The sequence below is a fragment of the Lissotriton helveticus genome, chromosome 11 (assembly GCF_964261635.1).
Source record: "Lissotriton helveticus chromosome 11, aLisHel1.1, whole genome shotgun sequence".
NCBI lineage: Eukaryota > Metazoa > Chordata > Amphibia > Caudata > Salamandridae > Lissotriton > Lissotriton helveticus.
In genome coordinates this window covers 315623423-315649173 of record NC_136072.1, presented here as the reverse complement: position 1 = coordinate 315649173, position 25751 = coordinate 315623423, and the positions used below count along the sequence as shown (strand labels likewise).

The 25751-nt window shown below is 44.4% G+C and overlaps 1 protein-coding gene across 9 annotated transcripts in view; it reads left to right on the top strand.

Moving 5' to 3' along the window:
* SNED1 (sushi, nidogen and EGF like domains 1) overlaps positions 1 to 25751 on the top strand; it is a 2618914-nt gene that overhangs the window by 1187073 nt on the left and 1406090 nt on the right. For all 9 annotated transcript variants that reach the window (XM_078665627.1, XM_078665624.1, XM_078665625.1 and 6 more), the window contains one exon: positions 3781 to 3897. In XM_078665627.1, the coding sequence (XP_078521753.1) occupies positions 3781 to 3897 (117 nt within the window). The remainder of the gene's footprint in view (positions 1 to 3780; positions 3898 to 25751) is intronic.

Sequence of the window (25751 nt, the reverse complement as noted above, 5' to 3'; positions counted from 1 at the left end):
GATCCGATCGTGGGAGGATATGCGTCTCTTGTAATAAGGCTATATGTACATTGTGCCTGTCCAGATAAGCAAGCACATTCCTACCCTTTCTAGCATCATTGAGGCCCCGCACATTCCATGACATTATCAACAGTTTACTTCCTGCTTTATCAGCCATCATCACTTGTGATACCAGTAACAATATCTTCTCCTACCTGCCCCGACCACCGCCCATACGTGCCAGAACAAACTCTCCAATGCAGCTGCAATTTCGTGTGTAACCCTTGTCTGCTTCAACCAAACTCCCCGCCCCCCCTTCCCATTGACTTTCCCCAACCAAGTCAGACATCCCCCAGTCCACCCCCCTCCCCCAACTACCCATACAATCATACCTCGGGTGGATATTTGTCCTCTGAATAATCCCACCTTCATACGCCCATCGCCTTCCATTCGTCCCCCATACAGTCCAGTGGCTCCAACATGAACCAGTCTGCAACATCCACCCCCAGCAAGGACCTATGCGAAACACAATCCTAGCATCACCCTCCCCAATCCTATCTGAATAATCCATGAACGACAGTTCCACACTTTTACCCATTCCACCCCCCTTCCACTGAAGCAACCCCAACTCTCCAGCATCCCCGCCCCTCCCCCCACCCATCACCGCTAGCAAACTCCCCAATAGCTGCAGTGTAAAGAACAATGTTAATGGGGTACACCCTAGTAGGGTCATCTGAGGTACACACTTTGCTACCCCCTTCTCCTCGCCCTTCGATCTGAACCACCCTATTTAGGGCATGTCGAGGGAAGGGGATGGTGCCTGGCATACATTACCACCTTTTGTCCAAATGCCGTCCTTAGTATTCTCGACCATCCATAATATCAGTACGACAACAAAGTCCCCATTGCGGTTTCATAACAACAGCACGCAATGCGACCCCAAACTTATAGCACATCGGTTAATAATAAATCCCATCAGACTCCGGACATATTTCAGTCCTCTTCATTCTCCTCTTCTTCCTCTGCATGACGTTCTCCACGAGCACGTTTCAGTGTTTTTAGGAAATCCTCAACATGTTGCGGGTTCAAGAAGAAGTATTGTTTCGCCTGATGCATGACCCTGAGCTTCGCCGGGTATAGTAAAGCATAGTCAATTTGTAGAGCCCGCAGTTTTTTCTTCACTTCCAGAAACTTTCTTCTTGGTTCTTGCACAATGGCCGTGAAGTCCGGGTATAGTGAAAAATTAATCCCATCACACGTCAATTGGTTGGTGTTTCTTGCAGCCCTTAGTGCAGTATCCCTGTCCCGATAATTTAGTAGCCTTGCTATTATCGGTCGAGGCGGAGCCCCGGGTTTGGGCTGAGGACCAAGGGAGCGGTGCGCCCGCTCAACGATAAACTGCTTGGAGAAGGCATCCGCCTCTACCGCTGACTGTAGAATCCTTTCTACATATTCTTCCATCTGACCTGTGTTTGTAGACTCCGGCACGCCAACCACGCGGATATTATTGCGACGGCTGCGCTCCTCCAACTCCTTGTTCTTTGCAGCTATTACTCTGAGGACGTTGTCCATTCTTGACAGCCTAGTAGCATGAGATGCTGTAGTATCATCATTGTCCGAAATTCTTCTCTCCGCCTCTGTAATGCGTTCCTCATGAATGTCTATCTTCTGCACAATAGCGTCCATCCTGGTGGATAATCGATCCACCTTGTCCACCACCGTTGCGAACCCCTGCTTCATTTCCTGCAGTAGGAGATGCATGTCCGGTGCAGCTGTACCGGAGCTAGTCCCCGCTGTTGATGGGCTTTGAGCACCCCCCATGTCAGACACCGTCCTCACATTTTTCTTCGATGGCGGGGCAGAATCAAAGGATATTTTTGGCTGTTGATTATCCTGCCGTCCCATGGTAGCACCCTTAGCTGATTTCACTGTGGTTAAAGAGGTCGCCCTAAGACCACCGCCTCGTGGCAAACTGGAGTCCTTGTACATGAAATGGTACTCTCTCAGTGTCCAGTCCACCTGTCCTCCGTCGAATCCGCCGCTCGCGCCTGTGGCACTGAGCAACTGCCTCACTCTCTCTGCCGCTTATGCACGTAAAGTCACTTCGCGCCTCATTGGACACCGCTCTATTACGTCGTATCCAGCCCTCGGTGTATGTTAGGCTTAAGCCAGTAAAGCCACGGTGTGAAGGGATCAGTGCCGGCCCCCCGGCGTCCCATAGATTTCAGGCTCTACACACAGTTAATTGCAACGCCTCCTAGGTCACAAAAAGTTCTTTAAGCGCCCTTCATATGCGCCATTCTCCGCTGTCAGTTCTGTACCACACTAACGTCTGTATTCCATTGCACAAGATAACGCTTTTATTCCTGAATTATCTGTAGACCCAATGTACCTGCACCAATCAACTGCAGAAGCCAGGCCACTAATCCCCAGAGCCTACTATCCCTATGGGCAAATCCCGCATACCCACTCAGCCTGGTGCAAAGTTTCTCCACATAGCTTTATTATGGCACTATGTACACCACTCTCCAGCTCTTGCAAGTGTCCCATTTATTGCTCTGTACCTCAGTGGGTGTCACAGGTGCCGTGGGCGCTTCCTCAATTCCTTCGGTGCTGCCAAGACCACCACGTGGCGCCCATATACTTTTCCCTATGCTCTGTCGCGCAACAATGCCTATCGCCAGGCCAGCAGCATTGTTCTGTTGTGTGGTTACACCAAGATACAGGCCCTGCAGTTCGATAGTTCTCAATCCCGGTTTTGTATGTCGCATGCAGGATGGCTACCGCCTACCGCTCTCAGTCCCAGCCAGCTTCAGAGCAGATCCCGGCTACATGCCTCCAGCTGCCTCATTTATGCTGATGGTTCCTACCTCCCTCGGCGTGCTCAGTCTCTCGTTCGGCGTCAAGGCGCCCGCACCTGCAACGCTCCCCATGGGTCACCGCACTGCAGCCCACCTCGCCCTCTTCAGCGGGGGGTCGCTTCACCCACCGCAAGCTACCGGTGTATATGTAGAAATCTTCTACCGGTGCCGGTCTTGTCCACGCGTTGGATGCGCCTTACCGCAGATCTCTCCTTACATTCACCGGAGCACCGCTAGTCAGTTCAGTTGCTCCTCCGACCCCCTCCTCGGCTGCCAAATATCGATCCGGTGCCTGTTGCCTCCTATCCTTGTGTCCCCTTCAACAGGCAGGCGCAGGATTCCTATCGTCCTCCTACCGAGGCCCACTTGCCTCGTGGGCTCACCGGGGTCCCGTAGTTGTGGTGCCCGGCCTCGCGATCATGCAAGCTCCGCCTCCGCTGTCGGTCGAACACTCCTGCTCCAATATCTCCGCACCCCAGGGTCCGATTCGCTTCAAATTTTCGACGAGTGTTTGGTTATGGTTCCTCCACAATCGTACTGAGTTTCAGCGGCATTGGAGGTGATTAAGGCAGGATAAATGTCGGATATTTGGCACAGGCTGCAGGAGCCTCACGTAAGTGCGGCCATGCTGCTCGTGCGCCCTCTAGCGCCCCGAGCGAAATATGAATGTTATTGATCAAATCAGTAATAGATTTGTTTATGCACTATAGTACATTTCTTGTAAAGTAAATACAAAAAATTATAGGCAAGTCTGTCTTCCTTGCATTTTTTTTCCTACATCTGTGGTGTTTCCTTTTACTATGCATTCACTCTCCCACTCTTCAAGACACAGATTGAATGCTCCCTATTGGTCTCATCTTCCTCATCGTCCTTCTGGCTTCGTGGCATGTAACTTAACTTAAGCAGATCTGTTTTATAATAATTTCTCTATTTGTTCCAGGGAAGCCTGACCCCTGCGCCTCTGGGCCATGTCATAATGGAGGTACATGTTTCCACTACATTGGCAAGTACAAGTGTGACTGTCCCCCTGGATTCTCTGGAAGGCACTGCGAGACAGGTAAGGCATATGAATTGCAGTTGCATGCTATGAGGCTTGGGTTCAGCTCTTCATGAGAGCCAGTGACACACTAAATGATAATGTGTTAGTGCATCACTGATTATAATCGAGGGAGCCTGTGACTCCCAGAATCCCAGAAAACAAAGCTTAATGCTATTGAAGGTTTAGATCAGTAGACCTCTAATGAAGCAATTCCGGTAGCAGTCTTCTGACTAGTAAGAGTTTGACGCTGGTTAAACTTAGAGATTTGTTCCCATAAGACAGAGGAGTCAAGAGGTTTCCAAGGTCAATCATCCATAAAAACTGGGTCAACGTCATCTGGGTTTACTACACATTCCGTCTCTAACTAAAGCAAGCTGGGCAGCTATCCTATGTAACAAAGTCCTACACACCCATACTGGCCATTAGATATTTTGTAGCAAATTGGATGTGTTATAAGAGCCCCACACAGACTGCCGTCTGCCAGTCCTCAGATCCTTGAATCTCACATGGCAGTCTGTTTTAATATGAGATGGTGCCCCTGGTTGACTGACCTTACTTGGTATTGACCCTCAAACCATCAGAGCCTAATGAATCCTAACAGGAATGAGGGCTTAGCCTGTCTGAAAAGATTGCATAGGATAGAAAATAATTGGTAGGAAATAGATATATTTATTATAAGAACAGGATACACACTACTAGCATTTTTAAAGCCTAGGAGTTATTTACTCCCATCCCATGCCATTGTTTCTCATCTCCTCTTTATATGACATGTCATGGTCATCTAGGCATGCAGATACGTTCAGGTACATACATCACAAGTTGAAGTGAACAAATGGTATTTTGAGTTTTTGGGTGCTGAGAATCCCATTCAGCCTGTTAATGTATAATTGTCCAGCTTTTTAGTGCATCCTGAAAGCAGCTGGTTGTTGGGAATACCTTATCATTAAAGCTCATAATGTTTTCCACATCCAGTTCAGTTCCAGTGATTTAGTTGTGTTCTCTGACACGGCCCTCATTATGCTGTTTAGCATCTGTCACAACTGTGATTTTTTTTAAATATGGAAAGACAAGGTAGTAAACTGAAACTACAGCAGAGTAAAGCCTATACAGCCTCTAACAGGCGTTTATAAAAGCTCATTTGAAGGAATTCCACAGAGCAAGAAGCCCAGGGGGTGAGAAGGCTCCCTTTTAGAGGCGGGTGACAAATTACACTGCATGTCCAACTAGCACAAATTGCAAAATTCTCGCTTGTGCTGGCACTTCTTAAGAGTTCTGGATCTAGGACATCCCTTGCCATGCTGTACATCTGAGAGACGGAGCATTATCACAGAACAAGAATAGGTGTTGGGGAGGGCAGCAGAGACTGTGCTGTGGTCAGGGTAATAGGGTCAGGTGGGTGAGCAGGGTGAGCTAAGCTAGAGGGACTCTGCTAGCATGGTTGGAAAACTAAGAAACAGGCCCTGGAAATCGTGTTTATTACAATATTTATGCCTGGAGCACAAGGGCAGGATTATTTTTCCAGTGAATTTCTGAGATTTTGTTAATTGCGAAGTAAAATATTGTTACCTTGCCTAACGATAATGCCACTGAGTCCCCATGTCATGAAATGGCAGCCGCACCATTTCTCTTCATGTTACAACCTGCCAACCATAGGGCTAGCTTCCCGCAGTAGTTTTCAGGAGCCTTTCACTCTCATAGGAGTGATGCGGAGCATGGCCAATCTGATCGCTCTATTATTTGATGTTGCAAGCTCCTGGGAATCTTGTGAGCTTTTCACAAACCCATCCATCCAAATATACAAAGTCTTTGAACGTTAATTTCTCAAAAACCACTGAACAGGTTTACACCAATTCTCAAAAAGCACCCTTTCTGTATCAAGATCTAGCTTTCTGTTCTGCAATTTTCACGATGTCGCTATTCAATTTTCTGTGCCACCACTTGACAGATCACCTCGAAAGTTGGCAGGAAGGATATGAAGTGGATGAGCTTCTTTTGGGAGATTTTTTGAGGTTTTGTATAATGCAGAACTTTGTCTATTAGCAAACCAAAAAACACTCTTGCATAGCTAGGTCCTAATGATAAATACTATCTATCTATCTACATATATATATATTTATATATTTCAAACCCCAACTCCAGTTATCCAGAAGATATACGGACACAAACAGGATTCGTTGTAGCCAATTGATTTATTCAGCCACATGCACAGCAACGCGTTTCTGCTTTACGCCTTGTTCACCCTAGCGTGAACAAAGCGTAAAGCTGAAACGCGTTGCTGTGCATGTGGCTGAATAAATCAATTGGCTACAACGAATCCTGTTTGTGTCGGTATATCTTCTGGATAACTGGAGTTGGGGTTTGAAATAATACAGGGTTGCCGGTACCCTGGTTACGGACCGCCCTAGCAGGCGGCGGCATCATGACCGGAATCTTTGTGGCGTGATATATTTATATATATATCACCCTCAGGTAGTCGGAGCGGTGATTCCGGCAAAGCACACCGGACGTAATACTCAAAACTTCGACAAAATAAGCGCTCACTCAGGGGATATGTCAACCAGCAGTTAGTTTATTTCCAGTTACGTGTTTCGACTGCTCCGCAGTCTTGATCACAAACTGGATTCTGAGTCAGTTGTGCAATACATACAGGAAGAGAGAAATGAAAAGGGGACAAGAAAAATAAATTCCTTCCCCTTTGTCAATACAAATGGCATCCATGTTTGAGTGACAGGATATACAGTGCAAAGTTGATTTCCAATGATAGGTAATCCAGTTACTAGTTTATATTGAGAAATTTCCTAGTTATCACAAAGGAAAGTTTCAATTCTATTAAGGAGGCGGAGGCGAGGATTTTGCTAGTCCTTTCTCCATTTTATTGGACAGCAAGTTAGAAGTAAGATAAAAAACAATAAGCCATGGACTACCCAAACCAACATGGCCGCGGTAGTCCTGGTAACATGTCAACCAATCAGAGTCCAACAGTAAGCATATAGGGAATCCCATCTGTTAGTCCTTCCTCTTTCTTGGGTGCTGCCGCAGGAAAGAAGTCATCCATCCACTAGTCCGCTTTTTGATCGGAGCCTAGGGGAAAGAAACAATAATAATAATATCTTGTCCAGAACAATGTAGAACAAGTCCAGAACATTGCAATGGAGCAATAGAATCGAATTGCAAATAGGAAATAAACATCATTGCACAGATTATCAATGAGAACAGTAGTACATAGGAAAAGAGTTACTTCCCTTAGACGTAGTAAAATCATCACCGATCATGTTCGGGTAGGAAGGCTCGATAAAGCCTGGGTGGGAAAATCCTCGCCTCCGCCTCCTTAATAGAATTGAAACTTTCCTTTGTGATAACTAGGAAATTTCTCATTCTATGTCAGGGAGCGGAGGCGAGGATTTTGCTTGTTCAAAGCTTACTCACCACCAACGATGCAGCTTCATGGATTGGTTTAAAGTAGAACTTTTTAAAAGTGGAATCCGAAGACCAATCCGCTGCATTCATGATATCCTCCAATCGTCCACCAACTTGTACAGCCTTAGAAGCCATTGCACCTCTAGTGGAATGAGCCCCAAAGTCAGTGATGCTAATTCCAGCTTCTGACATAATCCACCTGACCCATCTGGCAATGGTGGGAGAGGAAACTGCCTTGAAAGGTTTTTTAACCGCTATAAGCAGCTGTCTCTCGCCCGGAGGGCGGAACTCAAGAGTAACATCCTCATAGGTTTTGAGGCAGCGAACAACACAGAGCTTTGGCGAATCTGGGAAAGCTGGGTAAGTTACTGACCTGGTATTACATTTAGTTCTTCTTGAAACCGTAAACGTAACCCCTTCTGGGGTAAAAACCCTGGCTGAGATATCCAGAGCACGAACATCTGAAGCACGCTTACAAGAAATCAGGCAAAGAAGAATCGCCAATTTGGCCGAAAGTTCCTTTCGGGAAAAGTATTGATTATCCTGCCAGGATTTAAGAAAATTCAAAACCACATTAACATCCCATAATCCAGAATAACGAGGCTCCGGGGGGCGCGAAAGGCGAATACCCTTTAGGAGCTTACAAACCCAAGGATGTTCACCCACCGGAGAGCCATCAACAAGGGCATGACCAGCAGAGATTGCCGACCTGAAAGAATTGATGGTGCTGTATGCCAATTTCTTTTGGAAAAGATCAGCAAGGAAGTTAATCACATCAGTGACCGAGGATCCCATGGGATCCAGGTGTTTTGCCACACACCAACGAACCCATCTGTTCCATGCTGATCTATAACGCTTAGTGGTGTTAGGGGCCCAGGCTCCTTGGATGAGGAGTTCAGCGTCTCTCGAAAGTGAGTCGCAAGACCAACGTCCCCTGAAATCCTCCAGGCCATGAGATGTAGATGGCCCTGGAGAACCAGGTGATGCGGGTGACCCAAAGGATCCGTCAGAATGTGATCGAACGACGGTAACCGAAGAGGTTTGTCCCAAGACAACTCTAGAAGAGAAGGGAACCAGCATTGAGCTTTCCAGATTGGTGTAATCAGAATCAGAGAAGCTCTTTGTCTGCGGACCTGAGCTGCCACCCTCTGAATGAAAAGGAAGGGAGGAAACGCATAAGCTGGAAACCGGGACCTGTCCTGCAGGAAGGCATCCACTGCTTCCGCACCCGGGTCCGGTTTCCAGCTGTAGAAGCGGGGAAGGTGGGCGTTCCACCTGGACGCGAATAAGTCCATCACCGGAAGACCCCAAAGGTCCGAAATTCTTTGGAATACCGAGAGATCCAGTCTCCAATCGCTGGCATCTCGAAAATTCCTGGACTGCCAATCCGCAACTGTGTTCAGATCGCCTGGGAGATACTCCGCCGTAACAGAAATCTGACGAAGAAGGCAATAGTTCCAGAAGTCCTTCGCCAGATCCGCTAGGACTTTGGAATGAGTGCCGCCCAACCGATTGATGTACCTGACCGCAGTCGTGTTGTCCATCCGTAGAAGAACACAGCACGAAACTCTGGTCGTGGTGAAAGAGCGGATTGCGAAGGAACCCGCGAGGAGCTCCAAGCAATTGATGTGGAGGTGAAGTTCCTCCTCCGTCCACCTGCCGCCCACCGAGAGGGAGCCACACCGGGCTCCCCACCCCTGGCGACTGGCATCCGACTCGATCACAAGATCCGGACGGGAACCGAAAATCGCCTTCCCGTTCCAAGCATCCATGTGATCTAACCACCAAAGAAGCTCCGACCTGGCTTCCAGGTTCAAGGAAATCAGTTCCGAGTAAGTGAGACCCTTGCGAAGGTGAAACGCCTTCAGCCTCTGAAGGGCCCTGTAATGAAGAGGGCCTGGAAAAATGGCCTGGATCGATGACGACAGTAATCCCACAATCCTGGCCAATTGACGGAGGGATATCCGATCTCGTCGGAGAACCTTGCGAATCTCCTTCTTGATCTTGGAGATCTTTTCGTAAGGAAGATGAAGCGTCGCATCCGTAGTTATGATCAGAAAGCCAAGGAAAGTCATTTCCTGACGAGGAATGAGGTCCGACTTCTGGGAATTGATGATGAAACCCAGAGATTGAAGAAGGGTTATTGTGACCTGAAGTTGGTGAAGTAGGAGATCCCTGGACTGACTCATTAGAAGGATGTCGTCCAGGTAAATTATAAGACGAATCCCCATGGTACGGAGATGTTCTACCACCGGGCGTAGGAGTTTGGTAAAGCACCAAGGTGCTGAGGAAAGACCAAAGGGGAGCGTACGAAACTCGTAGATCTGATCCCTCCACAGAAACTGGAGGAACCGACAGTGAGGAGGAAAGATTGGAACCGAAAGATAAGCATCTTTCAGATCCAAGCGAACCAACCAATCGTCTTGCAACAGAAGATCTCTCAAAAGATGGATGCCTTCCATCTTGAAATGCCTGTAAATCAGCCATTCGTTGAAGGAGCGGAGGTTGATTACCGGTCTGAACCCTTTGTCCTTCTTTTTCACAAGGAAGATGTTGCTGAGGAAACCGTTTGGATGAAGCACCGAGGGGATGATGGCGCCTTTTTGTAACATCGCCCGAACCTCCAAATCTATAAGTTCTTGTTCTGTGACAGAAAAAACTAGAGGGCGAGGACGAGAGATTTGAACGGGGGAACCGTAAAATTCTATGTGAAACCCCTGAACTGTCTGTAGAACCCAAGAGTCTGAAGTGATCGACGACCAGGCCTGGGGAAACAACGCCAATCTTCCCCCCATTTGAACCAGAGATACAATGCCAAATCTTACCATTAAATCCTCTGGAGTTGGACTGGTATCCACCACGTCCCTTGCCTTGGCCTCTGCCTCCTCTGGAAGGGTAAAAGGTACCCTGACGTCCATCATTCCAGCCGTTGTTTCGTCTGAATTGGCCTCTGTTGGGGCCTTGCTGGACCTGACGGCCGGAAGAGCGACCCCTGCCTCTGCCGGCCCCACCAAAAACCTTTTTGGGGAAAAACTTCTTCATAGATGCCTGAGCCTTATCCAGTGCAGAAAACGTAGCGACAAACTTCCCCAACTCCTTCACAAAGGGATCTCCAAACAAAGCCCCCTGCGCAACCGGGCCCGCCTCCGAAGACGACAACTCTCCTAGCTTAGGATCAATCTTAAGAAGCAAAGATCGTCGACGTTCCGCTGAAAGTGCACAATTGGCATTGCCCAGAAGGCAAACTGCCCGTTGCGACCAGGCAGCCACTTCATCAACCGACATTGGCAAGCCCGACTCTTTAGAACGTTGGGCCAATTCAATAATTTTTGTCAGGGGACCCACAACGTCCAAAAGCTTGTCCTGACAGGCCTTCCAGGACCTATCTATACCCTTCTTAGGGTCCTTGATATACTTGGCGAAGAAGGTACACAACTTCGGATCAATCTCAGGGGTACATGCTACCCTAAAGGGAAGGGAAGGGCGAGGGCACTCAGAACGTAGGCGAAGGCGGACATCCTGAGGTAAAGGTTGTCGAAGCTTAGCTGCGACATAATCAGCTGTAGACTGCTCAGGAAACCACTCCGAAGATCTAGGTCTTACAATAGTAGATGGGTCGAACATATGAGGAGGCGCAAGATCGCCATCCGTAAGACTAGGAGCGCTAGGTTTTGGGCGCCAAGACCTGCTTACTTCAGAAAAATCCTCTGAGGAAGCGTCCTCATCCTCATCTACGTATTCGTCCTCCTCATCATCTCCCTCAAAGGGGAACCCTTCCTCCGGGTCAAGGTCCTGGGTGACAAAGCCACCAGTCTCTCCGGGCGAGTCGTCCCCCCGGTAGGGTGCGCTTCTAAGCGTGCGCGCACTCTTACGAAAAACCTCAGATAATTTACTGAAGCCCTCCAGGTGCCCCGCGTCACGCTTCCTGGTCGTACGTGGTAGAGCACATGGAACACCACTGGACCCTGCCCCACTGTCCCCAAAAACACCTGTATCCTTCTTGAAAACATGGGCTGACAGTCTATTTACACTGTCCTGCAGAGGTGCCAGAGCTTGAGCTATCGCCGAAGAGAGAAGCCTGTCTACCTCTGCAGGAGGGTGTAAAGGGGTCAGTTGTGGCTGATCATTAGAAGCCACCACTTCAACAGTAGGAGGACAGGACTGCATTCTTGCAGAGAAACTGGTACCCATACACAAACACCCCAACTATTTATAAGGGGACACCCTTCACACAGGTACCACACAGGCTATACACAAATTAAAAGCCTGAAACACGAAATTCTGACTGAGATTAAAATTAATTTTATAAAATTTAGTCAGAAAATAATTCTTGCCGTCAAAAACGGCGTCAGTGCGAGGGAAGAGGCTCAAAAACGAAAGAAGCGCAATGCCTCAGCGCGTTTCTACTCAAGCGCGAAGAGCGCTGAGGAGAACAGCTGGTCGGCGTCAGAAGCCGACACCAAGACCGCGCACGCGCGGAGAAGAAACGCTCGGGCTGAAAGCCTACCGCGTTAGAAAGCACAATAACACAGCCTACAACAAGGCAAAGTCAAATCTAATCAAGCGATATCCAAACAAAGCTGTCAATAATAAGAAATACAACTGCCACGACAAAGATAAAAAACGTGACTTATCTTGCCGAGGCAGCAATGGAGAAAGAGGAAGGACTAACAGATGGGATTCCCTATATGCTTACTGTTGGACTCTGATTGGTTGACATGTTACCAGGACTACCGCGGCCATGTTGGTTTGGGTAGTCCATGGCTTATTGTTTTTTATCTTACTTCTAACTTGCTGTCCAATAAAATGGAGAAAGGACTAGCAAAATCCTCGCCTCCGCTCCCTGACATAGAATTCATACATACATGTGAATATACAGTAGAGTCACTAATCTTTATGCATTCCTGTGTCTCTTTCACTTTCTTAGATTTAGCAGAAAATCCTTTGACACAGTGATCATGGCCGCCAATACTAAGAAGTAAAAAGCGAGCATGTGTTGCTCCTCCTCAGCATAATATTAACCCTGCTATTATTTTCGCAATATATATTCCCAGTTATTACCGGGAATCGCAGCACTTTCCAAACTTGTGGTACCAAGAAGGGGGGGCACTTTCTGACATAGTGTCATTCTTTCCGTACCCTGTATTGTGGTTCATTAATTCACGCAAAATCTCAATACCTGCACAAAAACTACCTATTAGACGATGATGTGAGTGTACCAGTGGACTAGATGTTCGCATTATATTAAACCTACTATCAGGCCGGGATATATCCGACATAATGACGAAATAAGATATTCTACTGTATTCAGATTCCTATTTCCTCACCCAACATCTTAGTATATGTGGTAATTTGTGTCTAGATGGCAGAATGTTCACATATTCTTAAGCATATTACCAGCATAGGGCTTGATTATAACTTGTAGAAACATCATGCAACATTGTCTACAGTTTCTCTGTACATGTCCCTTAATTTGGATTGACAGATTCCATCAGCTTAGAAATCCACAATAAACAAGTGATTATGAAAGAATGTGATTTTAATAACGCTAGACAAATAGCAAAATTTTGTCGAGAAATTATATTTTCGTTTAAAGAAAATGTTCTCTTATCTTTGTGTAGTGCCCTCCACCATGATAAAGTGATGCTGAAGAAAATGGTAGGGGGTTAAGTCGACGTCTCTACTCCTGGAGTCTGCACCTTCCTTTCCTACTGTGATTTAAAGAAAAACAATAAATTAGCATCAGGGTTCGAGCTAAAATCATCAAATTTACAACATGTTCAATAAACATACTCATATTACTCTGCATAAGACACAACATCTGGGTGTTCTGACTGAAACCGGAATGCTTCCCGTAAATACATATGTCAATATAATATGTATCCCTCCTTAATCAGAACTTCTCTTCATGCAGATGGAATCCTAATTCTTCATCTTGATTGTATCCCCCCCGGTTTGCTTGTCTGTAAGTTTATGATGTGCCAGGATACCCTCTTTCTTAGATGTAGTACTCTATTGCCACCCCTGGAATTCATATGGACTCGTTTTATAGCAAAATACGTGAGGAGTAAACTGTTAGATAGATGGTATTCTGCAAAGTGTCTTGCTACTGGGTTGTGTGGGTCTTTATTACTGATGGCCCTCATGTGTTCTAACACTCTTCTTAACTGTGAGTGTAGTGCTCCCTACATATCGAAGTTTGCATGGACATTCCAGTACGTAAATTACAAAAGTGGAGCTGCACGTAAGGAATTGACTGATGGTTTTCTCCATAGTTGGAGTATTATATGTCTTACTCGTATAACTGCTTTGGCGTGCCTTGTAGTGGCTGCATGGAAAGAACCCTTGTAGACTGTGTTGTGTTTTGAGGTGTTTGTTGGTTATGTCCCCCTTAACTAGGATATCTTTGCGACCTCTCTCCTTTCTGTATGTAATCATAGGGCGTTCAGACCGATTATCTCCTAAAATGGGATTTGCTGGCTAGAATATTCCAGTTCCAAAATCTTTTTCGATTCAGTATTAAAAGTGAGAATCACCCTAGTACTGGTTTCTTCCAATGTTTTTGGTTTTTCCTTCAGTGTTTGTTCTCTGCTGATCTTGCTGGATTTTTCCTTAGCTGTTTCCAAAACCCATTTTGGGTAGCCCCGTTCTCTAAATCTGCTGAGCATGTTATCTTGTTCATCAAGAAAATCCTCCTGGTTGCTACAATGTCTCCTTGCCCTCAGCAGCTCCCCATAAGGGATGCTCCATCCAGGTGACTGTTGAGAGCATTGAGTAAACTGTTGACTGCTTTCGTCTTACGATGTAAATTTAGTGCAGAGTCAGTTATTTTTTACTTCCACCAATATATCCAGGAATTCGATAGATTCCCTGCTCCTTGTGTAAGTTTTAGATTGACTTATTTACATTTAGATCTTTGATGACTTGTTTGGCACTGTTTTCGCTCCCCTTCCATGTGACGAATAAGTTGTCTATGTACCAAAGCCACTTGATTTCTTTACCACCATCCCGGTGTGTTTCAAGTACCCTTTGTACTTCCTCTTCCCATACTCCTAGGAATAGACTGGTAAAGCTGGGAGCGAAACACATTCCCATAGTGGTGCTGAGGATTTGTTTATAAAGTGTTCCATTAAACATGAACATGTTGTTGTACAAGCAGAATTTCATCATTTCTAACAACGTTGGTGTGAGAAGTTGGCCTCATGTATGATGTTCACTATTCTAGTGAACACCTTGTATCAGTCCAAACAACCCTTATGGTGAGTGGTTGTAAGTCAACCTTATAGACAAGCTATCCTAGGGGTAGCATGGACCTAAGCAGTCTTAGGATTAACTCAAGAGGGCATGTGAAGCCAGCTGTTTTACCATATGCAATCCTTTTAATACCAAATGAAAGGACACCACACAAGTTAAATATTATAAAAAATATGTATTTATTACTAGAATAATCCTCTGTACTCTTTATGAGGACAGAGGCACAAGCGTTTAAACAAAAGCACAGTTAAACATACAAAAGTTGCACAATTATGGATTGGCCCGGTGGCCACTTAAACCATATACTTAAATAGTGGTATAAGAACCAGGTCACGAACAATGGTAAGGCCTAGGGCCTTGAGAATCGCTGGGACTACACTGGACTAACAGTAGTTAGGACTGGGGCGGCCCACAGGATACGGGTGCAGTGTTTAAAGCACACGCGTGCACCAATGCAAAGTCAATGGCGCTTAAAAGTTACAAAGTTGCAGATTTAGGAGTCTTCCGACTGGACTAGAACTTAGCCACTTAAAACTAGGACACTGGAGGTGTAAACCACTACAGGAGCACCGGAGTACTCTCGTTACCTCACCCACAGGAAGCGGGTGCATAGGTGTCAAAGTGCGTCGGGTTTCGTCGTGGAGTTCTATGGAGCCTGGAGATGAAGATGCTGCATGCGGCCAGGAGAGAAGAGTCCGGTTGGATCCAAGGGTGGATCGAAGATGTAGAGTACCTGAAAGCAGAGGGGACAGAGTCTGGGTCACTAGCCAGTGACCAGGAAGGAAACAGGCGATGTCGGGCGCAATCAGGTAGTTGTCGTGAAGCTTGTCTCCGCTGCCACGTGGACCCGGGGGCATCGACGATGACCAGGAGTCGAACACAAACTGTCCCACGAAGGCTCTCGCTGTCGGCGGTGTCGGCTTCCGGATTGGAGTCAACAGGCCTTGGCAAATGCAACCCACGCAGGAATCGAAGATGGCTTCTGGATCAGATCAGCAAGATCTGATGGGCTGCTCCTTTTCAGGGGAGCAAGGGCCAGTCTGGAGATTTTGTTGATACATTGACTTTGGATTTTCTATCTTTATTTGATTTTGATCAGCCTTTAAATAGAGCATGGTTACTCAAATGTTTCAAAAGCATAGAGAGTTTAAAGTTAATCCAAACAAATGATATTGACTTAGTTTTCTTATCCGGAACAGCTGCCTCGCCTTATGCTAGGGTAAAGTTCTATTCTAAATTCATAGTAAATCTTATATTGCAACAGGCTGAGAACTTCCAGTGTAGGGGAATTGATGTTTTACCTGTTTTTTCTTCTCGAAGAGATAGTCTCCCTTATAACAGATTTCCCCAGCAGGGCAATGGTAAAGATGGTCCCACTACCTCTTATGACGATTTAAAAATACGGGTATCGAAAAACACTCGTCTGGTGACACATGTAATGCCCCCCCCCCCCCGTTAATTCAGAATAGTCTTCCAATAGAAGATAATCAGCGGTGGAATTGGCTGCCCGGTGCTTTGTCTAGTAAAGCCTCAGACAACCCTAAACTTTTTCAACATCTTTAGCAGTAATTTGAAAGTTATCTCTTGGAATGCCGCCGGGATAAACAGTAGCCCTGAGAAATTACAGTACTTGTTCTCTCTGAACGCTAGTGTGATTTGCATCCAAGAGACCTGGTGTGCTAGTAGATTGTGTGCAGGGAGAGATTATTTTGTTCTAGAGGCGGTGGCTGCTCCGTCGAAGAAAGGGCGTGCAAAAGGGGGAACTGCGTGCCTTCTGTCCAATAGATTGAAGTGGAACTTCACTCATTATGTTGATTCAAGCAACCTATTTCAGGCTGTGTCCCTCTGTAGCTTAACCAGTAGGGGAAACTTTAATTCCCTGGTAATAATAAATGCCTACATCACCCCGATGAATGTTTTGATAATCTATTGAAGCAAATGTTTTCATATATTAAACAGATTAAAGATGTAGAATTTCCCCCATATGTTTTGCTAGTAGGTGACTTTAATTGCAAAGTTTCCAATTCAAGCTTAGAGCTATTTAGAAACAAATTTAAAGAAGAAGCCCTTCTTATTCCCCAATCCCTCTTCCCTAACAAAATTAAAACTAATAAGAGAGGGAAGCTGTTGTTAGAAGAATTTTCAGCGGCGGAGGGATTAATAGTGAATGGTAGGCTTCCCTCCGATGTCCCTGCTAAATATACTCATAGATCCTCCCAAAGTGAGTCAATTTTGGACTATGTAATCACTGACTATTGTACTTTCTCCCTAGTGAAGGATCTGGTGGTCTCGTCGACACTATTTAGTGACCACAATGTGATTACTATAAGCCTCTCATTTCACCCTCCTAAATCCGATTCATGGTCCTTTGGCAGTGACATAGTTAACTTCCATAAGGACTCTGGTAGATGCTTTTGGAATTTTAAAGCCAAGAAAGGCCTGGACGGTATACTTGGTAAAACAATATTAGAACTGAATGTCTGGCAGGGTTCCGAAATAATTCATTTTGAGAATTTTATGAAGGAGGTCATCTCTGTTGCCAAAAGGTCTAGCTTCTCTGTAAAAAAGATCTATGTTCCCAGACCAATTTTTCTTCTAAATAAGGAAATAAATAAATTAGTGCGGGAGCAATTTTTGTGCAGAACTATCGAAACAAATAAGAAAATATACTTGCTAAAAAGAAGGAGAAACAGAATTAGGAAGAAACTTAGAAAAGAAAAAGAAGACTCACTCTGGATAAGACTTCGGGAGGCCGCTGTTTATGGCACAGTAAGACAATTTTGGTCTCTTATTGGCGAGGGTTGTGGAGCAAGAGTCAGCTCTCTCCCCATTCCCATTGCTGATTTATCATGGGTCATCTATATTTCCAACCTGTATGTTGGGAATATCGCAATGGTAGATTGTAAGGAGATTATTAAAGAAGATGAGTTACCTATTGATTCCCCTTCGGAGAAAACCATTGAATTGGCCATTAGGGATATGCGCTCCTCTGGAGCAATGGGGCCTGATGAACTTCCCATTTCAGTATTGAAGCAGGATCCTATTTCATGGAGTAAGATTCTTTTTCCTTTATTTAGATCTTGCTTCATTAGAAAAATGGTACCCTCTTCTTGGAAGGGGAGCATATTGGTCCCTCTATTCAAAAAGGGCGATAGGGATAATCCAATGAATTATCGCCAGATAGCCCTCCTTGATGCCATTGGAAAAGTCTTTGCCAAATGTCTCCTCTCTTTAATAACGGATTGGGTTGATGTGAATCAGATATTACCCCTTGAACAAACTGGCTTCCGTAAGGGACATGGTACATTGGATAACCTTACAGCCCTTCAGGTTATTACGGACAAATATATAAGAGTTCGGGGGGAGGAGTGTATGCAGCTTTTATTGATTTCTCCACAGCATTCGACAAAGTTGACCGTCCCTTGCAGTGGAGAAAATTGTTTGATTTGGGCATGCCCCCTCTCCTACTAGATCTGGTGCGATCCCTACATACGGACACCTGGTGCCGAGTTTTACAGGGAGGAGAAAGGGGTTTATCGCGGGTTATCCCCTCCATTAATGGACTAAAACAAGGCTGTCTTCCTGCCCCTCTACTCTTCTCCCTGTACATTTCTGATCTTCCTGCTACCCTTTCATCTTGTGTTGGCATAGCCCCGGTAGTGGGGGGATCTTCCATTTCCTGCTTGCTATATGCAGACGATATTCTTATCCTGGATCTAACTCCCAAGGGATTGGCCAATTGTCTGCAGGCTTTACATCTTTTTGCAGAGTCTCACTATATGAGGATAAATGCCTCAAAAAGTAAAATCATGTGCATTACAGGGAAGAAAAAATCTAAATCTGAGAATTTTGGTTGGGCAGTAGGCGGTCAGAAACTGGAGGTGGTTAAGACATATACGTTTTTAGGAAAAATAATTTCCGCTAACTTGAGTGAGAAGCCTCATATTGATAATAATTCTCGTAAAGCCAGATCCCAAGGCAAAAGTCTGAGTGCCCTCTACTCCGCCACAGGGAGAAGACATTTTGCTTGTTTACTGGAGGTTTTTAGGGCAAAAATTCCTCCAACTCTCCTGTATGGAATGGAACTGGTTGATATAAAGCATTGGGGCTTTCTGCAGACGGTAGAAGGAAAATGATTAAGGTCTATTACATCCCTTAACCCGGCCTGTACTGTGGCCGCCTGCAGAATGGAATTCGGTCTCCGTAGCAGTTGGGCGCAGGGCCTATCAGCTTTAGTTCGATGGGTTGTTAGCCTTGCTAGAGGAGAAACGGGGTCTTTGAGATTCCTTCTTAAGGGGGAATTGTTGGGTAATTTAAAAGAGTACTCCCAAATTGTTAAGAACTTTAGAAAGGCTGTGGCACTTCTTGAATTAGAAGAGAGTACTCTCTTTACTATCTCTCCTAACCAGTTAAAATCCCTTTTGAAACAGGCGTCATGGGATTTATGTTTCACGTTGGATAAAAAGTCTATACAAGTAAAGAGGGGGGGTGATCTCCTTGTCAACTCATATTCTATGAAGCTTGCCCAACCCTATGTCGCCTGGAATTTACCTCATGGTATCCGGAGATTCTGGTTCCTTTTAAGGCAGGACTTGTTACCCCTGAACATTCTTTTGGCAAAATGGTATGGGTCTTCTCCCACATGTAATTTTTGTAATATATCTGTTCAGGATCGTTCCCATATATTGTTTACATGCCATGCATTGCGTCCACTTCGGTTGAAGTGGTTAAAACCAATATGTCTGCAATTGGGTATCCTTAATGTGAATTCTTTTCTATAGGCCTTATATACTCCTCCAAATGAAATGTTTTGCTTCAATATTTTTAACTTTTTAAAATGTTTTTTAGCTATTTATTGATGAAATATGGAGGTCTGTGATGCTGATTTTCTTGTTTAGTGGAAAATGTTGTAGTTGTCATTTTATTTAGAGAAACGTGTATTTGTATTTGTTGTATTTTGTCTTATGTGGCCCTCTTTTGAGAGCCAAAACATAATAAATAAAAATTGATTGAGAACAACCCTAACAGCTGGAGAGCAGTCTGTTGATGCCATCCGTGAAGCTGCAAGTCAATATACATGTTAGTTTTTTTATTTATCCTAGTTTCTGCACAATTGTTGTGCTTCATGTTGCAAATTAAAAAAATATAAAATGTTCGAAAATCACAAAAAAACAGTTCTTAAAAAAAAGGGAAAAAAAGGTTCTTGTCAGAACTGCCTTTTACGGTTTAAAAAAAAGATGGTATGCTGTATGGATGACTGGCTGTATAGGTGAGTGAGTGGTTACATGAGTGGTTGTGTAGGTGATTGAATGGGTGTTTGAGTAGCTGTGTGTGTGGGTGTGTGAGTGGGTGTCTAAGTAGTTGTATGGATGAGTGCGTGCTATTGTCAGTGGCTGTATGTTGTTGAGTGACTGCTACTGTGAGTGGCTGTATGGATGACTGCCAGTGTGAGTGGCTGTATCAGTGTTAGTGGATGTGTGAGTAGCTGTTTGGGTGAACAACTGGTAGTGTAAATGGCTGTATGGATGCTACTGTGAGTTACTATATAGGTGAGTGACTGCTAGTGTGATTGGCTGTGTAAGTGACTGAGAGGGTGTGTAAGTAGCTTTATGGGTGAGCGAGTAGTACTGCACATGACTGTATGGATGAGTGAGTGAATGTGTGAGTAGCTGTATGAGTGAGTGGGTGTGTGACTGGTTGTATGGGTGAGTAAATAGCTATGTGAGTGAGTATATGGGTGAGTTAGTGATTGTGGAAGTGGGTGAGTGGGTTTGTGAGTAGCTGTATTGGTGAGTGGGTAGGTGTATCAGTGACTCTATGAGTGAGTGAGTGTTTCTGTGAGTGATTGTATGAGTGACTGAATGGTTGTATGAGTGGCTGTATTGGTGAGTAAATGGTTGTGTCAGTGGCTGCATGGGAAAGTTAGCGCTGTGTCAGTGGCTGTTTAGATGAGTGATTGGGTTTATGAGTGGCTGTATGAGTGAGTGAGGGGGTGTGTGAGTAGCAGTATGGGTGAGTGACTATTAGTGTTTGTGACCGTATGGGTGAGGGAGAGGGTATGTGAATAGTTATATGGGTGAGCTATTGCTATTGTAAATAGTTGTATAGATGAGTGAGTGGCTGTGTGAGTTGGTATACGGGTGAGGGAATGGTTGTGTGAGTGGCTTATGGGTAAGTTAGTGCCTGTGTCATTGTCTGTACGGGTGAGTGAATGGGTATGTTAGTGGTTCTATGAGTGAATGAATGGTTGTGTGAGTAGCTCTATAGCTTGCTTAGTGAGTGACTATTAGTGTGTGTGGCCGTATGGGTGAAGGAAAGGGTATGTGAATAGTTACATGGGTGAGCTAGTGCTATTGTAAATGGTTGTATAGATGAGTGAGTGGCTGTGTGAGTTGGTATATAAGTGAGTGAGTTTTTGTGTGACTAGTTGTATGGATGAGTGAAATTGTGTGTCAGTGTCTATTAGTGAATGAGTGCGGGTGTGATCTCTATGAGTAAAATAATAGGTATATGAGTGGCTGTGCGGGTGAGTGATTGCTTGTGTGAGTGCCTGCATGAATATGTGCCTGAATGATTGAGGGAGTTGTTGTGTGACTGGCTTTAAATCTGCTGTACACTGCAAGGTTTAATTATAAAATAGGCAAAACAAACTAATAGGAAGTTAACACGAGCACTTTGTGTTTAAAAACACTTTCCATGGTTATGTCTAACCAATATGTCTGTGATAGAAGAAGTGTGTTGACACATCTAATGATGTGCAACCGCTATGTAAAAAGAAAAAGAGCATAAATATATGTTAGTTTATGATCTTTAAAATTCCAATTATCATACCAACCTATTCTTCTTATACTGTAACACTGCATTACGACGTAGTGAAAATATAATTTTCCCTTTTTTTTTACTGTTATCAGCTTTCATACTTCTTCACCATAAACAGTGGTGTGTATGAAGCATCATCCTCCACCAGTGGGGGGAAAAGCAATCAATAGATTGTAAAATAAAACCCATAGTTGCACAGTACATCACTATACTTAAGTGATGTTATGCATTGCACTCACAACAGTTCATCAATTAATTAATTGCTTTTTCTGGTCTTACTTTAGTGATGTAAACAAACCTATGATAAAAATATTTCTGGAATTATTATATCTGGTACAATATTACAAATAAATACAAAGTGCTCTTCAGATTGTTGGGATCCTTTTGAGAACATCACCCCTGGTAGGCCAAATGATGTTTAAATAGTAGTGATCCATATAGATAATATCCCATAGTGTAGTTTGTTTCCAGAAATAGTGTGTCAATGTTTGAAAGTATGTTTGTAAATCAAAAATGGACTAGCCAAATTATCAAAAGAAAATAAATAAATTGTTTTAATTTATCAAGGACTCAAGTATGTTTCGTCAACGGTTGGTGGCACCTGGTAGGTGTGCTCATAAAGCCCTCACCCACCAACCTAGTTGGTGGCATGCTTCATCATCGGGCCCACCCAGTGACACCTAGCGTGTCCCGGGTGTGCTTCGACGCCTGAAGACAGCGGAGCAGGTATGTCGCTGTGTGTGCGGTGAAGACTGTTATGGAATGTGAGTTTAAAACGGCTTGGCGGGGATCCCAGTGCCCAAGGGCAAACACACTTTATTAGCTGGGTCACCGTCAGCGGTTAAAAATAAGGCTATTGGATGTTAGAGGCGAGTTACGACCTCCCACATCCTGGGGTGTGTCAACATGTTTCAGCCAGTGCCTTATGATTATGCTGGCTTTCTTCAGGACGGGTAAAAAGGGTGTGTGCAGTTAAAACTAGTGGGTGTATATCCAGACTATGTGTATACACGCCCTAAAGTGTTTTTCTATGTGTGAGTGGGGGATTCCCATCTCAAGAAAACACCTTTACATGTAACATATAGGACAAGGACAAAACATACATGGAAAAAGGTTAGAGTCACTTGGCTGTATGGTTTATATACAGTTGGTTGCCGGCTCTATAGCGGTGTAGGTGCTGGCTATGAGCGGCTATGGTGTAATGGTATTGGTGGTACCATTAGGGTGGGGTTCGCACTTGATTACGGTAGTGGGGTGGCTAAAACACGAATTGTACATTTATAGTGCACAGTGGTACAAGAGGAAAACATAAGAGTTCATTCTTACGCTAGTTTGTCAAAAGTGCTACTTCATGGTTTGATAAGTGGCATGGGTTGACCCTGTGGAGTAAAAACATGGGTTTTGCCACAAGTTTTAGAGAGAGAGAGAGAGACCTGTGGGGGAGAAAACGCTTACCAGAGTTGAAGAACCGTCAAAGTACTCACAGAGTTCTTGGTCAGAGCCTGCCGTAGACCTGTACTGCCTCCTTCGCTGCACCGGTAGGGAATGGCTCTGGGAGTGAGCTTTTTATACTGTTAGTTGATTATTAAATTGTTTGCACCTGTATTTTTGGAGGAAAGGATGAAAAGACTCGAAAACCGGGTCAGTGCGCTCACGAGCGCTAGTCACGATCGTGGTGTGGATCTGCGCATGCGCGTTGTAGTGCGCTATTACTGCGCATGCGCATTGGGGTGCTAGTTCTGTGCATGCGCAATGGTGAAAGAGTCGGCACTACTCGTTAGCGCATGCGCGGCCAAAGCGGCGCGATTGAAGGCCATCTGGTGTTGATGGTGTAAAGGAGTTTATGGGATGAACTGAGGCAATGGGTAGTGGTTATTAGAGTAGATGCATGCCTCATTATTACTGGACGATGGTCTTTGGAATGGTGGTACTGTTGGGGGGGGGGGCATGCCTCATTATAACCAGACGATGGTCTGTGGAAGGCTGGCACTGTTGATGGATTCACTTCCTATTCACGTGTGGGACAAAGAATTCCACGGAATGGCATCGTTGAGCCCATTGGTCGATGTTGAAAGACGGTATATCCATCTTTGTTCTTTACCTAGAAGCCTTTTGTCATTTTCAATGGCAATTTCAGGGATTTGCTCAATTATTGTCCAATTGAAGTCATTGGGTGTGTGACAGTGGGTGATGAAATGGTTTGTTAGTTTGCTTATGTTTTTCTTGCATCGGATCGTGCTTCGATGCTCAGTGATTCTGGTCTTGATCTTTCGGGTGGTCATCCCCACATAACGGAGGCCACATGTGCACGTCAGAAGGTACACCACGTTGCGTGAGTTGCAGTTGGTGTGACTTTGTTGCGTCCATATTTTGTTGGGTTCCAGATTCAGCGTTCTGGTGTGTGTGGTCAGATGACACACACTGCAATCATTGCAGGGGTAGTGTCCAACGACCTTCGGGAGTCCCCAGGCGTTCAAGATGGTATTTGCTGGTTGTTTATGTGGTAGTCTGGGTCTGGTGCTCACCAGCTGGTCCTTGAGGTTTTTGTTCCTTTTATAAGCGAATCTTGGGGTTTCCCAATTCCTCTGTCCAGAGTTGATGATCCTCCAGTGTTTTTTTATGATTTTGGTCACTTCATTGGAGGCCGTGTTGTAAGTAGTGACGCAAGTAACTGGTTGTTCCTGGTCCTCTTTCACGTGGGTCTCCAGAAGGGCATCCCGGTTCTGGTTTCTCGCCCTTTTCTGGGTTTTGCGGATGATGGTTTTGGGGTATCCACGGTTTTCAAGTTTGGTGGCTAATTCAGCAGATTGTGCTTTGTAGTCATTCACATTGGTGCAGTTCCTTCGGATGCGGAGGAACTGTCCGAATGGTAGGTTTTCTCTCAGGGGCCGGGGGTGAAAGCTGTTGTAGTGCAATAGGGAGTTCCTAGCCGTAGGTTTATAGTAAGTCGTCGTGGTCAGGGTTCCATCTTTTGCTCTGATGTCTAGGTCCAGGAAGGGCAATGTTTGAAAGTAGTCATTTATTAGTTACAAAGGCAGTTTTTGCTTTCAATTTAAAGTTGCTGTAATTGGATTATCTCCATTCAGTGTCTGACTTGAATTATATAGTGTAGTATGTAGATGTGGTATTAACTCCTTTGTGGAAGATAATGACTGTTGAATTTTGAAGATGACTTTAAGGATATTACCTCCAATAGGCCGAATAATGTTGAAATGACTGATGAACCACGTACAAGAAACACAGTATGCCACTTTTTATTCACAATTCCTCCTTAGAACTTTGGTTGAAAAAATAATAAGAGATTGGTAATTTTAAAGTAAGTTTTGGTTTGAATTTTAGGTTGATGTCATTACTGTCTGTCCATCCAGTTTCTCTCTTTAAATAGACTGTGTATTTCCCAGAGGTTGTATTAATTCCTTCGGGAAAATGATAACTGAAGTAGAAAAGTTCTTCCCAAAATTGATATTTGTCCAGCTTCTAAGTTTGTAATTGAGTTTCCAATTTGGAGCCATCTGCTCTGCATTGTTGTAACATTAGTATACGGTATTTCTCAGTTATTATTAGGATTAATGTAGAGATAACATCTGATTTGCAGTTTGCAGGTCATATTTTGGTTAGCATTCTTTAACATTTTTTCACAAGGCACACTTTTTATATCTGGTAATGTTAAAAAGAGAAAACTCTCAGATTTTACTTGAGTTGTAGATGAATAATCACATTCATGGTTCCATGCGTAACTCATTCCGAATAAATAATCAATGGTTACATTTTCTTTGTTTAAAACTCCAAACATAATCATAATAAATTATTGCACGTCTTGTTGACTGTTGAGAGTAAACATTACTGATCCACTGCATATATATCTAAAAGTTCTCCGATACGTGAAGCACAATGTGTCACAGTTCTGTCCGTCGATAAATGTTGCAGCAGGTGATACAGTGTGGAACACAATCTCTTATCTGGTTTTTTTTCACTTTAGTTACCTAGATGTGGTAAATGAAACAGTACACCGAGAACAACATTTGCATACCTGGTGACTCTTTAACTGTTTTCCAACTGGTAACCTACAATATCTTCAACATTTTCCAGTTTTCTCTTCTTAACAACTTCTAGATGGTCCTTCTGTCCTTTTCTTTTTTTCAGTATCTGTAAACTCTTTTGTGATCTTCCGCTTTGGGCAAATTATCTGTTTCTCATAAACAGGGTATTTGCCTAAACGAGGAGCCTATACACTTCTTAACTGATTGTACTCTCTTATCCAGCTTCCATCAGCACTAACTTTCTTTTCATCAAATCAATCAAAAACAAACTGGACAATAACACTCTTTGATGTTTTTATCTGCACTGAGCACATTTTTGTATATCTGTTTTTTTTATACTAG